Genomic DNA, 18,290 nt, shown 5'->3' with positions numbered 1-18,290 from the left:
TTTCGACTAGATCAGAAGATAAAATTTGAACCAAGAAAGATACACTCCATAGTCACATATGAATCTACGATCGTCCAAATTTAACCCGCAATCAAAGTTTGCAAAAGCAAACAAGTGCAGATTAGCACTAAGATGCAAATAATGCCTTATTTGATCGTACCTGCTAAGTATAGGAAGATACGCTTCACATATGTCTAGTGAGTGATTAATGGTATTTATTGCTAAGTATCATTTTTTTTAACCATAATTTTTTTGTTTGTTTGGTATTAGTATTTGATAATTTTTATCGATTAATTATATATTGGTAAAACGATATTAGTGGCTTAACAAGTCTTTTATTTTAATCTATGAAGTATAATATATACAAGCACTTTATTAAGTTGTTAAGTTCATGTGTTAAATATATTCTGAACACCACATATGTTTAATATTTGTCTGATATGCATGCCTTTTATATGATTTTTTTAAATGAATAATTTAATTATTTTAATTATTAAAATAAATAATTTGTAGCATATTTACTAATTTATACCATATTTCTTTATTTTGTTTATACGGTAAACAAAATAATTTTGCATGTATTTAATTTAAACGAGATAGGTGTATTTTTCCAATTTTTATATATCTCGTTTTACAATGTAAACGAGATACATAAAAAATTATCTCGTTTATAATGTAAACAAGATATATGTATTTATAAATAATTAAATATAATTTTCGAAAATAATAAAAAATATTAATAATTTAAATTGGACCAAACTCTTAAATGAAATGTTTCAAATAATAAAAAAGATTGACAGTTTTGAATAATAGGAAAGTAAGCAATACATTTTAAATAATAGAAAAGATGGATAGTTGATTTAAAATAAACACGTTAACACGTGTATGAAATAACTCAAATAAGTGAAAGCACACATAAGTACACCATTAAACTATCCACTATTAATACGATTATTTTTTTTAACTACCTATTATTAATACACTTGCTTCTTCATTCACTTACTTTCATTCATTGACGGTTTTTTATTAGAATTTATATAAAAATTTAAAATTTTATTTATTGAATGAAAATACATAAAAATTTTGTTTGTTGCATTGAAGTACATCAAAATTTGAAATATAATTTAAATAACCTTATCTCATAAAGAAGTCGATAGAGATGGATTGATTGGTTAAGAAATAAGAGTCAATTCCTTTTGCATCGAAAGAATCTTGCTGGCTCTAGCTACCTTGCAGAGCACACTTATATAGCTCAATCACATTATAACAAATTTTGTACAACCAACTTAAGTAGAGAAGATTTCATATTCTATGCCAATAGAGTCGTGACATCCATTAACTAGATCATCAAATAAATCACGTATATTTAAATTATATTTTAAATTTTTTTGTACTCTTATGCAACAAACAAAATTTAAAATATATAAAATTTAAATTTAAAAATTAATACTCATAAAAAATTTGTTTTTGAAATTTGACAAAAGTTTTAAAAATATCTCTAAATTTTATTTTGTTTCAATTTTATCCTAAAATTTTTTTATTTGCATCAAATATACCCTCGATGGCTAAATTTTCAAAAAATTTAAGACCAATCTAATAATAATGTATGAAAATTATACTTGATTTGCTTGTGTTGAGGTTTTTTATGAAATTGTTGTTGAATTGGTTTTAAATTTTTGAAAAACTAGCTGTTAGGGGTATATTTGATGCAAATAAAAAACTATCGGGACAAATTTGAAACAAAATAAAACTTAGGAATACTTTTTAAATTTTTATCAAACTTTAGGGACAAAAAAATATATTTTATCCTATTATTAATTATTAATACAAAAAGAATACTGACATGACATGTTCTGGTATCGGTATGTATATCTTTCTCTTCTGAACTTATTTTAAAAAAATATTTTTTATAATTATATAAAAATTAACATTTAACAAATAATTATACTAATTATTAATCATTCTAATTGTTAATAATTTTAATTATATTAATTGTCAATCAATCTAATTATCAGTCATTATAATATAATTATCAATCATATATAACTAGCATTTATATATATGATATTTACCTTGGCGTCAGACATGTTGAGATGGTACATTTTGGTGCTTGTATGCTTGCATCTCTCTTCTATTTGAAAAGTATTAATTTTAAATAATTATATTTATTAGAATTTATTAATTAATTATGGTAAAATTTGTCAATATTAATATTTTATATCATATCTTTTTAATAATTACAACGATTCTTTTATATATCTCTATAAATACTATATATAGAGTGTTCTATTTTACTGTTTATGAGGGTAAATTATAGAGTTAAATTTTTTGTTTTATTTTTGAATTTTCTTTTGTTATTTTTATACAATAATAATACATTCTTTATTTTTTTATTATTGAAATTGATTTTTTTATGGTATAAATTAGGATTTTATCGTTCTTTTATAAATTCAACCTTACTTTTATTCTTTTAATTATATAACAATTAAGTGTTCTTACTCAATTTGTTTTCTTTTGTCTTTGTAGCAGAATTGTCTTTTACCATAATTATTTACAATGCATCACCTCCAACATGTTTCATTTCGGATTGTTTTATTAATTCGGTGTTATTTATATATGGATATAAGAGTTCAACACAGTAGAGGCAGTAAATTTCATTTTGCTAAATGATAGTTGGATCTTTTTATATATTATAACCAACATAATAAAATATGGGGATAAGTATTGTTTTAGTCCCCCACGTTGAGGGTCGGAATCGAACTCGTCCCTGATCTAATTTTCGATTTAGAATCGTCCTTAATATTTTTTTTCGTATTAAAATCGTTCTTTTCAATAAAATTTTTAATTTTATTCTAAACTACCCTTACTTTAATAAAATTATAAAATTATAAAATAAAAAAAAATAAAACATGCATGGGGAAGGGGAGAGGGAGGGGAGACGGGGCGGGGGTGGGATTGGGGTGGGGGGAGGGGAGGGGGAGGCGGGAAGGGAGACCGGGGGTGGGGGTGGGGTTGGTGGTGGGGGGAGGCGGGAAGGGAAAGGGAGGGGGGGGGAGAAGGGGAGACGGGGCGGGGGCGGGGGTGGGGTTGGTGGTGGGCAGAGGGGAGGGGGAGGAGGAGGCGGGAAGGGGAGACGGGGGGTGGGGTTGGTGGTGGGGGGGGGGGAGGGGGAGGCGGGAAGGGGAGACCGGGGGTGGGGGTGGAGGTGGGGGAGGGGGAGGGAAAAGGGGAAAGGGGAGGGTATTTTTGTCCAAAAAAAATAAAAAGGACGATTTTAATACGAAAAAAAACATTAAGGACGATTCTAAATCGAAAATTAGATCAGGGACGGGTTCGATTCCGACTCTCAACGTGAGGGACCAAAACAATACTTATCCCTAAATATGGGTGAAGTTATCTTTTATAAGAAAGATGAATTTATTATTGAGCTAAATGTGGTTATTCTTGTCTTTTCATATTATATGGATAACAGATGATAGAGCTTATTTAAAAAGAGGATAGATGGTCTGAATTTGCATGAATTACATATTGAATCTCGTCAAACTATTTTCGCTAGTTATCATTACGAAAATAATTTTAATGTATATTCATCAAAAATCTAAAATTGAATATCATAGATATTATTTAAATAGCTTAATTCTAATATTAGAATTTGATAAATTTAGTTTTTAAAAAATTTAAAAGTTGATCTCACTTTATTAGTTAAGTCTATTTAATTTAAATATATAATGTTTAGTTTATTAATTTTTAATTTTATATTTTTACTATTTATGACTTTATTTTTATCAGTAATATATCCAAATAATTTAGTAAAAAATGTTAATAATATGATAATAAGTCATATAATTTTGATATATTTTTAATCTATCAATAATTTAAAATTAAATTATTTAAAATAATAATAATATTTCTTTGTCAATAATAATAAATATGTATAATAAAAGAATGTTTTTAAGTACGTGTTCTATATAATACTTTACGTATATTCATATATTATATAATATTAATAACTAATGTTATTTAATAAATGTAGATATTAATATATTATTATAAAAAAGATAATATTTATGTATTATTAAATCTAAAATATGTGTATTAATATTTTAAATTAATTAATAATAAAAAAATATATAATTATATTATTAAAAGAAAGATAATATTCTAATTTAATATTAGTTATACTACACCTAAATAATACCAATTATACTACAATTGTACATAATTATTTGTTCTTAAACCATAGGTCAAATGATTATATCATTAATAATCAATAATTTATTTTTTAATTTTAAAAGCATTATAGTTAAATGCATATACTCTAATTAAAAGGATTAGTCTATTAATCATAATTTATTTTTTAAAGGGATTAGTTTGTTTTAGGTAATTCACTACAAGAAAATTACTGATTATTATCGAATTTACCGTCAAATATACTGTCGGATAATATTTGATGGTATAAGTAGCGCCAAAAACCATTTACCATCGGATTATTTTGTCCGACGGTAACTTAGCGTTGGACTTACCCTCAGTTTATTCTTTGTATCCATCTAATTTGAGAATGTTAGTACCATCGAATTAATCCGACAGTAACTTTGACGCCCTTTAATGTTTTTTGCCGCCAATTTATTGTCGGAATTTTTTGCTGGTAAATCCGACGGTCTCTTTTTCCTAATTTAATTTTTTTATCAATGAAGCCATACCTTATAGAAATGAACAACTTATTTTGTTATAACATTCTGGTTAACAAGATTAATGTATCAAAATTCGAAATTAATTACCAAAAATAAATAAATTATTTATTTAAAAAAACAGCATGAATGAATCCACAAAAATGTCACAAAACTAAAATATCAAAAAATCAAAACTGGAAAAAATAAACGACATCCCTACACCATACAGACTATCGGTAGTCGTCATTGTTCTCCCGCTGCTGGGGTAGCGAAGTGGGTTCTGAAATCGATTCCTTACTAGCTGCATCGCTGCCACCAGTGTCTCTGCCTCCAGCACTGCTACCTCCATCAACATCTACTCTCGCAAACGGTCTACCCGCTCTAGTCTCTAACTAAGTTCGGAGCTTATGGCAATGCATACAAGAAGGTCATTGTACCTCTGATCAGTCTGTTGCTCCTATGTCTAGTGAAGCTCCTGTGAGAGCTTCTAAACCTCCTCCTTCAAGTCCATAACTATCTGGGGATCAGAAGGGCTGGTGGCAAAGGGAAAGACAAAGGCAGAGAAAGTCACCAATTCGGAGGAGTAAAGGCTATTGGCGAAGAACAACCCCAACCTGAAGCGGCGATTCTTGTGGGGTTCAGAGACATTTTGGCGCCAAACCGCATTTGGATCCACTAGTGAGGTCTTTGAGCCGGCTCTGTTATCTCCAGTAGCCTGCTGAGATTGTTATGTTGTGACCTCCAAAGCCTACATGTATTGTTCCTGTGTCCCACACGTTGTTATTAGGATAATGCATAATTGTTTTTAAAGTAAAACAAATTAATTTCAAAACTTAGAATTAATTGAGACTCGTACATAATGGGTCGCAGACTGCTCGTCAGTAAATCTCTCCTTATTCACCTTTAAGGTATGTGTATACTTGAAGGTCTCTGCGAGTGTAGCCTTAGGATCCAAGGACTTAGACTACACCAATTCAATTCAAGCAATCAAACAACTGAATCAGCAAACATTATTCATCTAAATTAATAATAACAGACGAGTATTATTGACTTAAACTACTTACCAATCTGGTTTTCATCTTCATGAAGGTTGTCGACCCACCGGTATACTTGGACGACTTCGGTGAAGCCCGGTTGGCGACGTTCGTTAACGGAAACGCTTGAACCCTTCGTCTGTAGCAAAATGGTTGTCCCGCTTCCTCTTGATGTCTACACGGATCCAGCTTCCTCTGTTATCCCCGTGATGAAGATCGCTCATCATCTGCTGAAAGTGCTTGGTTGCCCGATGGTCGAAAATCTTGTGGATCAAGATAGAGTGCTCCCGATCCCAAACAAATTTCAAATGCAGATAGTGATTCAACATTACATAATAAAATTAAAATATAGTTTTCATACAGTTAATTAATTGAAAAATTCAAAATCATATCGCCCACTTTTGGATCCAGCGGTCTCTGACGTCTGTAGGGACCTGAATGTAGCTCGATCATGCATCGTCGTACATGGATCTGATGACCTGCATGATCTCCTGCGTGCAGGCATTGTTGTCCTAGGCGAACCTATCAATTAAAAAACTTAAATTAGAAACACATACAACCTTTACGATTTCAAAATAGATTGCGAATTAAAACAATTAAAATAGACAAGTACTCATGCCTGCATTCCATCGAGTAAAATCCACATCTAGTGCACGGGCAGTGGTGGCAGGGCATCCTCTTGGGGGGCACTCCGGAGGTATCAGCCATCGCGGCGTCTATCATTACTGTAGGGGACGTAGCAGTAGGAGCTAGGAGACACATAATTAGGGCTTGGGACCATCATGAACTGCTGGTCCGATGGTGCCGCCAGTGATGTCACAGGGGTCGACAGAGTAGTCGGGATAGAGGGTATTGACTGGGCAGTCCTCGGAGATTCGATGGAACCTTGCCCTCGACCATGACCATGTGACCCACTTGATTGACCTCTGCTATCTATCGTCATGTCTGCAAAAAGAAAATATTACTAACACAGATGAAAATACAATTACTTTCATCAACTCTAAACATATATAATTCTAATTTTTCAATTTCACTCAAATAATTTATAAAAATTTTAACAAAGTCTTCCCTATAAAATTCGAATTTTTTCGCTATTCAAAAATTTCATCTAATCCAAATATCTATCCATCCACCAAAAAACTTCGATCATTCACTAAACAAATAAAGCATTCAAGGTATTTAATAATATTTCACCAAGTAATAAAATTCTTTGAATATAATGAAACAAGGCTATATATACTCAATGATTTGCCCTTAATTAAATAACCTCTTTAGGTATATATATATATATATATATATATATATATATATATAATTTCTTAACCACCAAAGAAAAGATTCTCATGAAGGAATATATTCAAATCCATACAGTCACTAGTCACTGGTATACAAACAACTTATTCACCTCATATTTTCATGACTATGTTATTTAATAATTAAATTCAATTAAATTGGTGTAATAATATATTGATACAATAAAACCAGTTGAAAAAGAAAAAGATGTATAAAAGAAGTGAAAAGACTTGATTAAATTTAACTACAAAAATAACTTATTCATCTCATATTTTTCATGACTAATTAAGTTATTTTAATAATTAAATTCAATTAAATTAATGTAATAATATATTGATACAATAAAACTAGATGAAAAAGAAAAAGATGTATAAAAAGAAAGCTCAGGTGGTCCCAGAACGTTTGGACTACTAAATGGTCTCATAATAAAACATGTTTTTTAAGTTTTTTTAATAACTGTTACATAGTCCTTTAATTAATTTTAATTACAAATTAACCCCATATATTTTATTTAATTATAAAAAATATTTTTTATTTTATAAATTATTATTTTATCAATTATCTATTATATTTATTAACAATCAAATACAAAAACAACAACCAATTATATCCTCCATTGATCCTAATAAAGCTTTTGGCCATTCCAATTGATTAAAATATTAAATTTGATCTCGTGACGTTCGTCCATGGCTTCCAAATCGTGTTTCCTTGAAATTCAATCGATTGGTTTATCAAAACAATCGATTGAATTGTAACTCAATCAATTGAATTACAGTGTATTACAAAACAATCGATTGAAAGTTGTAAGGTAAAATAGTTTTCGCTTAAACCAATCGATTGTTTATACTTTCCAATCGAATGAATGCCCAAAAACAGTTGATTATTTTTGTTACTCGATCGATTGAATTCACGAAAATAACATGGATTTGCCAAATACAATCGATTGGAAAGTGATGACATTGAAGTTTTAGCCAAATTCAATCGATTGGTAAAGTAATCCAATCGATTGGAAGGTGATGAAGTTGAATTTTTTGCCAACTCAATCGATTGGTAATGCTACCAAATCGATTGAAATGTATCCTGCGCCTATTTCAATCTTATTATCTTTTTAGAAATTATCTTATTATTCATCTATCTTATCTTTAAAATTTTATCTTCAATTTTTGCTGTTTTATTTTGATGTAGATAAACTAATCTTATCTTTTCCTTAATATTAACATTATAAATTGGTGAATAATCCATCACTAATTATTCAATTCCACCATTGAAATCGTGTACCATTTTCTTTGATTATAAAAAATTTAATTGTTTTTCTTTGGAACATCCATCTACTCAATATCCAATTTTTTTTATTTTTTATCCGTCTATTTAATATCCACTATTTCTTCATCGTTAATCACTGTTGCAGTAATCAGCAAAGGTCCAATCGAGTTTTTCATTGTAGTGTTCAAAAAATAAACCATCGTTTTGATTACAAAATCGAGGTCAGTAAATAGAATCTCTAATTTTGCAATTATTCGTTTCGATACTTTATTCGTGAAATTGATTGTGTAAGAAAAAAATATTTTTTATCTTTTATTAATTCACAAAAATTGAAAAATACTAAAAAGTAAATAGATGTTATTATTTTTTATTATTAATTAATTAGCTAGTAATCAGGGACGGATCTAGAGGGGGCGAGTAGTGGCCTGGACACCCCAAAATTTTAAGAAACTATACTTATCTATAACAATTTATATTAGGAATACAGAGGGTTTGATGTCGATTATTTTTTTCCTATTTTACCCCTATGTTTATAATCTAAAACAACATACTCAATCACGTACTCACGTTCTGTAAATTTTGCATTAACCCATGACAGAATGATGTAAATGCTCGTTAAGATATTCTTATTGGATGTAAATTATTGTTACAAATATTTTTATTAAGATATGTTTTGAAGGAATAAAAGTAGAATAGTTCAATAAGGATTAAGTTTTTAAAAAAATAAATTTACACTAATAATTTTTCTCTTCAAATTATTAACGTACTTTTCTAATATATTCTAAGTACCTACACAATATATAATATTAATTAGCGTTCAAATTTAAGTTCCAATATTGTTATTAACGAGTGAGGTTTATTAAAATCATATTTAAATAATTTTTTTATTTTTTAACTATTTTATATTTTTAGATTGAAAACTTTGTATTTTTTTATTCAAGCTTTATTTTTATATTTTATTTTAATTGTCTTATTCAAAACTATTAATATGAATTTTTATTTTGTAGGATAAAAAAAAAAGATGAAATTTTTTTAATAAATTAAATTATTAAAAAACTTACTTATTATAAAAGAAGTTAAGTATATTTCTTGATTATAAGAATACATATAATTCACTTTTGAATGTAATCAAAATAAATATAAATTTATTCAATTTTTTAAAATTTACATTAATTATTAAAATTATAACATAATGAATGTACTCCTATATAAATTTATTCTTATTTTTGTGCTTTATTTTAATTTTGTTAAACAAAAAAGTTTAAATATTATTTTACTTTTAATTTTTAACTTTTACCACAAATAAAAATATATGACTTTGTGTGTATTAAATAATTTTTTTCATTGGACATTTTTAAGATGTCAAGTATATTTACGGACACTGAGATGAATGAGCAATACCAGGAGGACGATGACTTTAACCAACAAGAAGAGCTAGTAAGTGACCAAGATATGATGGATGAACAGAATGAATTCGAACAAGATTTCAGAGATGAATTTACTGAGGGAGCGTTTTTTTCTGAATCTGATCAGTCAGAAGATATCCTTAAAGCCGCTTATGCGGTTGACTCCGTGCAAGACATTACAACTTTGAAATTTAGTGAGAATTTTGCGGAGGAAATTGGCAAATACCACTTTTCTACTTTGCAGCTTGCATTTGATTTTTATATGAAGTACTCAAAGTCGAAGGACTTTAGTGCAAGGAAGAGCAAGACCTTCAAGAATAGTACTGGCGAGATTTACAAACAAAAGTTTGTATGTCATAGGCAAGGATTCAGGATGGAGAAATATTACACGATAGAAAAAAGGAAGAAGGAGCCTAGATTGAAAACAAGAACTGGATGTGAAGCCCGAATGGATGTTAAATTTGTACCAGAAAGTGGAAGGTGGCATATCTTTTATTTCTCTGATGAACACAACCATGATCTATTGGATACACAGTTCAGTGCTATGTTGCCTGCCCACAGAAAAATGTCAGAGGCAGATATTATGCAAATGATGAACATGCTAAAGTCAGGGATTAGCACCTCACAGATATTTGGTCTTCTAGCTAGTCAAGCAGGCGGGTACGAATTTGTTGGCTATGGTCCCAGAGATATGTACAATGAGATTGCTCGGCAAAGGCGTCAAATTCCTGGTGATGCAGCACGAGTGTTGAAGAAGTTGGAGGATATGCAGTTGAAGGATCCACAATTATATTTCAAGGCATGTCATGATTCAAGAGGTTTGTTACATAATTTGTTCTGGTCTGATGGGATTAGCCAACTAGACTACCGACTCTTCGGGGATGTTATTGCTTTTGATGCTACGTATAAGAAGAACAAGTATAGTTATCCATTAGTCATATTCAGTGGGGTTAACCACCACAACCAAACAATTATTTTTGCTGCTGCGTTAATTGTGGACGAAACTACTGATACATATATTTGGCTCCTGCGTCAGCTCATGTTTGCAATGAGGGGCAAGACCCCAATCTCAATCATAACTGATGGGGCCATGGCGATTAGGAATGCAGTGAGAGATGTATTTTCCGAAGTCAGACATAGATTATGCGCTTGGCACCTTATTCGAAATGCAACTAGCAATGTTGGAAATCCATCGTTTACATCTAAGTTTAGAAAAATCATGTTGGGAGACTACGAGATTCCTGTGTTTAAGCGTAAGTGGGTTTAGCTTATTGAAGAATTTGGCATTGAGGATAAGCCATGGGTGATCAACATGTACGAAGAGAAGCATATGTGGGGTACTGCATATCTAAGAGGAAAATTCTTTGCTGGCTTTAAAACTACATCAAGATGTGAAGGTTTACACTCAGTTGTGGGAAGGTATGTGGGGTCGTGGTATGATTTGACAAGTTTTGCAGAGCATTTTCAAAGGTGTGTTGCACACATGCGCTTTAAAGAATTTAATGCTGATTATGAATCTACACATGGGGTGCCCGTCATGCAAACATGTATAGAGCTGCGAGAGAGATATGCTGCTGAGTTATACACTCATGAGATATTTCTTTTCTTTCGGCCATTTCTCTCTAGAGCTAGATCAATGCGGGTGCTAAACATAGATAATACCAATGATTGCATAAAGTACATTGTGTGTAAGCATGGGAGGCCCAATTTTATGTGGACCGTTGATTTTCGTCAAGAAGAAATGATCTTCATGTGTACCTGTTTAAGAATGGAGTCATTTGGAATTTTCTGCGAACATATTGTGAAAGTTCTGGTTGACAGAGACATCTGTGAGATTTTCCGATCATTGGTATTGGATAGATGGACAAAAAAGGTTAAATCAGCACTCAATGATCCAAGTGGGTTCACCAGGGATGCTGTTGTTATTAGTCGTCAAAGTGCCTTGGTGGAATTTTCTAAACAATTGGCTGTTGTTGCTGCTAAAGTACCAGAGAGATATGAAGAGACATGTGACCTAATTATGGGATTGTACTCATCTTACAAGGCTGCAGATGAAGGCACTAATCAACCTCAGTCAGGTGTAGCTAAAAGTAGCAATCCGTATGTGCATCAAAGCGGAGTAGGTTCAGGACAACCATCTAGGAAGAAGCGGCAACGTTGTAGTGTTTGTCAAATGGAAGGACATAAGAAGACAATATGTCCTTGGCAAAAGGACATTGACAACAACATTATTGAAGATGAAGCTAATGGTTCAGATGATGGCGACGTATATCCAGAACTGACGGCTGAGTTAGATAGTGATAATTAGCCACCTCCATATACTTAATATTTTTGCGGAATGAATCAGTTCCATATTTGTGTTTATTTATTTTTTTGCACTATATTAATGAAATTATATATATATTCTTCCAATAGTCTTGCGTATGCCTTTTAGATGAAATAATTGTCAACTGAATATCGGTTTGCGGAAAAGGGTAAAAAAAAAAAACGCTCAAACCGGCAATGTAAACGGTTTGGTCCAGTATTTAAAACCATCAGATTGAAAATTGTTGAAAATTGTTGAACCGGTCGGTTTGACCGGACCTTGCTATCCGACCGGTTCAACAAAAGGATGCCGGTCTGATTAAAAACAACACCGAACGCGTAACGCGTCAACCCCCTTCCTCTAACTCCCTCCCCCCTTCTTTTCTCATTCAGAATCTGATAAACCTGAACTATTTTTTTGCGGTTCGGTTTTGCCATTAGAAACCTGAACCAAATCGAACCGAACCGGTCAAATAGAAAACCCAAAAAAACTATTAGAAAGCTTAGTCGGCAAACTGGACCGGACCGGGCGGGTGAATCGGTCTAACCGTAAACCGGATGCTTAGGCGGTTCAATTTACTAGCAGAAACTGTTGTTCTAAAAACCAGACACCAACCGTTGAACCGCCCGAAACCGGCCGGTCAAACCGGACCAGAACCCGACCTGTTTACTAGAAACGACGCCGTATAGAAGTTGAAAGGAGAAAAAGGGATCGCACGCGTTTGGTTCCCTTCTCCAACTCCTTCCTTACTCCTTAATCATCAGCAAAATGCACTAGTCTCCACCAAAGAAATCAAACCCTAGCCTCCGATCCACCAATCTTATCGCAGTTTGTCGGAGTGAGAGATTGTTGCTGCCGCCTCCGTCGCACTCAAGAACTTCCGTAATGGTGCTATCGGCGTTCGTTACTTCGCTCTCACCATCCCCTGTTCGCTCTCATCAGTAATCTGTTCGCTCTCCATCCCCTTTTCGCTCCCATCAGTCACCTGTTGACTTTGACTTTATAGATGGAAGTGTGGCAATAGGACGATGCCACAAAGAGAGAATCAGACAAGAGAGAATAAGGTAAAGTTTCAACTTGCTGAGGAAAAGGGATAAAATAGGGGGTTTTATTAACACATAACAAAGGCTTTATTACGTGTCAAACCAAATTGTAAAGTAAAATTCAAAGGGAAAAAGTGGTAACATTCAAATAAAGCGGGTTGACTTCGAAATATTTAGAGTAGGCAGTAGCGTACGAAAATGAAAACAATGTGCTGGCTTTGGGTTAATGCAAATAAGATCCATATACGAGCTATCTAGAAATGCCACTAACCAATGGATTCATGAAGATGAATAACCTTAATCCCAATTCTCAACTTTGACAATAAATATATTATATTGACTGATGAGCGGATAATTTATACGCTTTTTGGCATTGTTTTTAGGTAGTTTTTAGTAAGTTCAAGCTACTTTTAGGGATGTTTTCATTAGTTTTTATGTTAAATTCACATTTCTGGACTTTACTATGAGTTTGTGTGTTTTTTATTGATTTCAGGTAATTTCTGGCTGAAATTGAGGGACTTGAGCAAAACTCTGAAAAAGGCTGACAAAAAGGACTGCTGATGCTGTTGGAATCTGACCTCCCTGCACTCAAAATGGAAGTTCTGGAGCTAAAGAACTTCAGATGGCGCGCTCTCAACGGCGTTGGAAAGTAGACATCCAGAGCTTTCCAGCAATATATAATAGTCCATACTTTATTCGGAAATTGACGACGTAACTTGGCGTTGAACGCCATGTACATGCTGCTGTCTGGAGTTAAACGCCAGAAAAACGTCATGATCCGGAGTTGAACGCCCAAAACACGTCATAACTCGGAGTTCAACTCCAAGAGAAGCCTCAGCTCGTGGATTGATCAAGCTCAGCCCAAGCATACACCAAGTGGGCCCCGGAAGTGGATTTATGCATCAATTACTTACTCATGTAAACCCTAGTAGCTAGTTTATTATAAATAGGACTTTTTACTAGTGTATTAGACATCTTGGGGACGATTAGTTCTCAGATCATGGGGGCTGGCCATTCGGCCATGCCTGAACCTTTCACTTATGTATTTTCAACGGTGGAGTTTCTGCACACCATAGATTAAGGGTGTGGAGCTCTGCTGTACCTCAAGTTTCAATACAATTACTATTACTTTCTATTCAATTCTCTTTTATTCTTATTCCAAGATATACGTTGCACTTCAACTTGATGAATGTGATGATCCGTGACACTCATCATCATTCTCACCTATGAACGCGCGTGATTGACAACCACTTCCGTTCTACCTTAGGCCGGGCGCATATCTCTTAGATTCCCCAACAGAATCGTTGTGGTATAAGCTAGATAGATGGCGGCATTCATGAGGATCCGGAAAGTCTAAACCTTGTCTGTGGTATTCCGAGTAGGATTCTGGGATTGAATGACTGTGACGAGCTTCAAACTCGCGATTGCTGGGCGTGATGACAAGCGCAAAAGGATCAATGGATCCTATTCCAACATGATCGAGAACCAACAGCTGATTAGCCGTGCTGTGACAGAGCATAGGAACGTTTTTCACTGAGAGGATGGGATAGCCACTGACAACGGTGATGCCCTACATACAGCTTGCCATGGAAAGGAGTAAGAAGGATTGGATGAATGTAATAGGAAAGTAGAGATTCAAGAGGAGCACAGCATCTCCATACACTTATCTGAAATTCCCACTATTAATTTACATAAGTATCTCTATCCTATTTTATTTTCTGTTTATTTTTATTAATCATATTTGATTTTCTAAATTCCATAATTTTATCCTCCTGACTGGGATTTACAAGATGACCATAGCTTGCTTCATACCAACAATCTCTGTGGGATCGACCCTTACTCACGTAAGGTATTACTTGGACGACCCAGTACACTTGCTGGTTAGTTGAACGGAGTTGTGTACACACATAAATGCCATAATAATGATTCCATGCAACAACAAAGAATACTACATTGATGTGATCACAATTTCGTACACCAAGTTTTTGGCGCCGTTGCCGGGGATTGTTTGAGTATGGACAACTGACGGTTCATCTTGTTGCTCAGATTAGGTAATTTTCTTTTCAAAAAGTTTTCAAAAATCTTTCAAAAATACTTTTTTTATTATTATTTTCGTTTTTCTAAAGTATATTTTCGAAAAAAATAATAAAAATACAAAAAAATCATAAAATCATAAAAAAAACCAAAAATATTGTGTTTCTTGTTTGAGTCTTGAGTCAATTTTTAAGTTTGGTGTCAATTGCATGCTTTAAAAAATTTTTTCTTGCATTTTTCGAAAATTCATGCATTCATAGTGTTCTTCATGATCTTCAAGATGTTCTTGGTAAATCCTCTTGTTTGATCTTGATGATTTCTTGTTTTGTGTTGTTTGTTGTTTTTCATATGCATTTTTTGTTTGTTAGAGTCCATGCATTAAAGATTTCTAAGTTTGGTGTCTTGCATGTTTTCTTTGCATCAAAAATTTTTCAAAATTATGTTCTTGATGTTCATCATGATCTTCAAAGTGTTCTTGGTGTTCATCTTGACATTCATAGTGTTCTTGCATGCATCATGAGTTTTGATTCATATTTTCATGTTGTGAGTCATTTTTTGTTGTTTTTCTCTCATCATTAAAATTCAAAAAAATCAAAAAATCTTTTCCTTATTCCCTCCAAATTTTCGAAATTTTGAGTTGACTTGGTCAAAATTTTTAAAATTAGTTGTTTCTTACAAGTCAAGTCAATTTTCAATTTTAAAAATTTTATCCTTTCAAAATCTTTTTCAAAAATCATATCTTTTCCATTTTTTCCTTTTTTTCGAAAATTTCAAAAATCTTTTTCAAATTATTTTCAAAATATTTTTCTTATCTTTTACATCATATTTTCGAAAATTAGCTAACAATTTATGTGATTGATTCAAAAATTTGAAGTTTGTTACTTTCTTGTTAAGAAAGGTTCAATCTTTAAAATTCTAGAATCCTATCTTTTAGTTTCTTGTTAGTTAAGTAATTAATTTTAATTTTAAAAATTAATTCTTTTTCAAAACTAATTTCAATCATATCTTTTTAAAACCATATCTTTTAAAATCATATCTTTTCAAAAAAATATCTTTTTAATCTTATCTTTTCAAAAATCATATCTTTTTATCATATCTTTTTATCGTATCTTTTATATCATATCTTTTTCAAAATTTTATCTTTTTCAAAAATTTGATTTTAAAATATCTTATCAAACTTCTTATCTTCTTATCTTTTCAAATTTGATTTTAATATCTTTTTCAACTAACTATTTGACTTTTTGTTTGTTTCTTATCTTTTTTCAAAACCACCTAACTACTTTTCCCTCTCTAATTTTCGAAAATATCTCATTCTTTTTTCAAAAATTCTTTTTAATTAATTAATTGTTTTAATTTTAATTCTATCTTATCTTTTATTTTCGAAATTACTAACTCCTTTTCAAAAATATTTTCGAAAATCCCTCTCTCATCTTCTTCTATTTATTTATTTGTTTACTAACACTTCTCTTCATCTCTTATCACCTCCCCTATCCTTACTCTTTATACAGACTATTCATCCCTCTCCTTCCATTATCCCCTTTCTTCTTCTACTAATAATAAGGATCCTCTTTACTATGACATAGAGGATTCCTCTTCCTTTTCTTTTCCTCTTCTCTTTCATATGAGAAGGAACAAGAAAAAAGGCATTCTTGTTGAAGCTGATCCAGAACCTGAAAGGACTCTGAAGAGAAAACTAAGAGAAACTAAATTACAACAATTCAGAGACATAGTAGAGCTCAAGAACATCAATGGTCCTTCAAGAAGGCACCACCCTCACTAAGGTGGACTCATTCCTTGTTCTTAAAATTTTCTTCTGCTTTTCGTTTTTTTTATGTTATATGTTTATCTATACTTGTGTCTTTATTACATGATCATTAGTAGTTAGTAACTATGTCTTAAAGTTATGAATAAATCCATTAATCCTTCACCTCTCTTAAATGAAAAATATTTTAATTCAAAAGAACAAGAAGTACATGAATTTTGAATTTATCCTTGAATTTAATTTAATTATATTGATGTGGTGATAATACTTTTTGTTTTCTGAATGAATGCTTGAACAGTGCATATTTTTGATCTTGTTGTTTATGAATGTTAAAATTGTTGGCTCTTGAAAGAATGATAAACAAAGAAAAATGTTATTGATAATCTGAAAAATCATAAAATTGATTCTTGAAGCAAGAAAAAGCAGTGAAAAAGCAAAAGCTTGTGAAAAAAAAAGAAGTGGTGAAAAAAATAGAAAAAAAAAAGAAAAAGCAAGCAGAAAAAGCCAATAGCCCTTAAAACCAAAAGGCAAGGGTAAAAAGGATCCAAGGCTTTGAGCATCAATGGATAGGAGGGCCCAAGGAAATAAAATCCAGGCCTAAGCGGCTAAATCAAGCTGTCCCTAACCATGTGCTTGTGTCATGAAGGTCCAAGTGAAAAGTTTGATACTGAGTGGTTAAAGTCGTGATCCAAAGCAAAAAAGAGTGTGCTTAAGAGCTCTGGACACCACTAACTGGGGACTCTAGCAAAGCTGAGTCACAATCTAAAAAGGTTCACCCAGTTATGTGTCTGTGGCATTTATGTATCCGGTGGTAATACTGGATAACAAAGTGCTTAGGGCCACGGCCAAGACTCATAAGTAGCTGTGTTCAAGAATCACATGCTTAACTAGGAAAGTCAATAACACTATCCGAAATTCTAAGTTCCTAGAGAAGCCAATCATTCTGAACTTCAAAGAAAAGTGAGATGCCAAAACTGTTCAGAAGCAAAAAGCTACAAGTCCCGCTCATCTAATTATAATTAATATTCATTGATATTCTGGAATTTATAGTATATTCTCTTCTTTTTATCCTATTTGATTTTCAGTTGCTTGGGGACAAGCAACAATTTAAGTTTGGTGTTGTGATGAGCGGATAATTTATACGCTTTTTGGCATTGTTTTTAGGTAGTTTTTAGTAAGTTCAAGCTACTTTTAGGGATGTTTTCATTAGTTTTTATGTTAAATTCACATTTCTGGACTTTACTATGAGTTTGTGTGTTTTTTATTGATTTCAGGTAATTTCTGGCTGAAATTGAGGGACTTGAGCAAAACTCTGAAAAAGGCTGACAAAAAGGACTGCTGATGCTGTTGGAATCTGACCTTCCTGCACTCAAAATGGAAGTTCTGGAGCTACAGAACTCCAAATGGCGCGCTCTCAACGGCGTTGGAAAGTAGACATCCAGAGCTTTCCAGCAATATATAATAGTCCATACTTTATTCG

General features: G+C 32.1%; 2 protein-coding genes across 2 annotated transcripts; both read left to right on the top strand.

Annotated features, from left to right (window-relative positions):
• The first annotated feature begins 9,619 nt into the window (after positions 1-9,619).
• On the top strand, positions 9,620-10,933 carry LOC130939498 (protein FAR1-RELATED SEQUENCE 5-like). Its single transcript, XM_057867600.1, has one exon. The coding sequence runs from the start codon at positions 9,620-9,622 to the stop codon at positions 10,931-10,933; it is 1,314 nt and encodes a 437-aa protein (XP_057723583.1).
• A 45-nt stretch (positions 10,934-10,978) lies between these two features.
• On the top strand, positions 10,979-11,974 carry LOC130939497 (protein FAR1-RELATED SEQUENCE 5-like). Its single transcript, XM_057867599.1, has one exon. The coding sequence runs from the start codon at positions 10,979-10,981 to the stop codon at positions 11,972-11,974; it is 996 nt and encodes a 331-aa protein (XP_057723582.1).
• Positions 11,975-18,290: the final 6,316 nt, after the last annotated feature.

Source organism: Arachis stenosperma, chromosome 7 (genome assembly GCF_014773155.1).
Source record: "Arachis stenosperma cultivar V10309 chromosome 7, arast.V10309.gnm1.PFL2, whole genome shotgun sequence".
Taxonomy (NCBI): Eukaryota; Viridiplantae; Streptophyta; class Magnoliopsida; order Fabales; family Fabaceae; genus Arachis; species Arachis stenosperma.
This window is presented reverse-complemented; position numbering and strand designations above follow the sequence as displayed.

Bases quoted from the DNA above. Each gene is read 5' to 3' on its own strand.
- LOC130939497 (XM_057867599.1), top strand. From the start codon at position 10,979: ATGTACGAAGAGAAGCATATGTGGGGTACTGCATATCTAAGAGGAAAA.
- LOC130939498 (XM_057867600.1), top strand. From the start codon at position 9,620: ATGTCAAGTATATTTACGGACACTGAGATGAATGAGCAATACCAGGAG.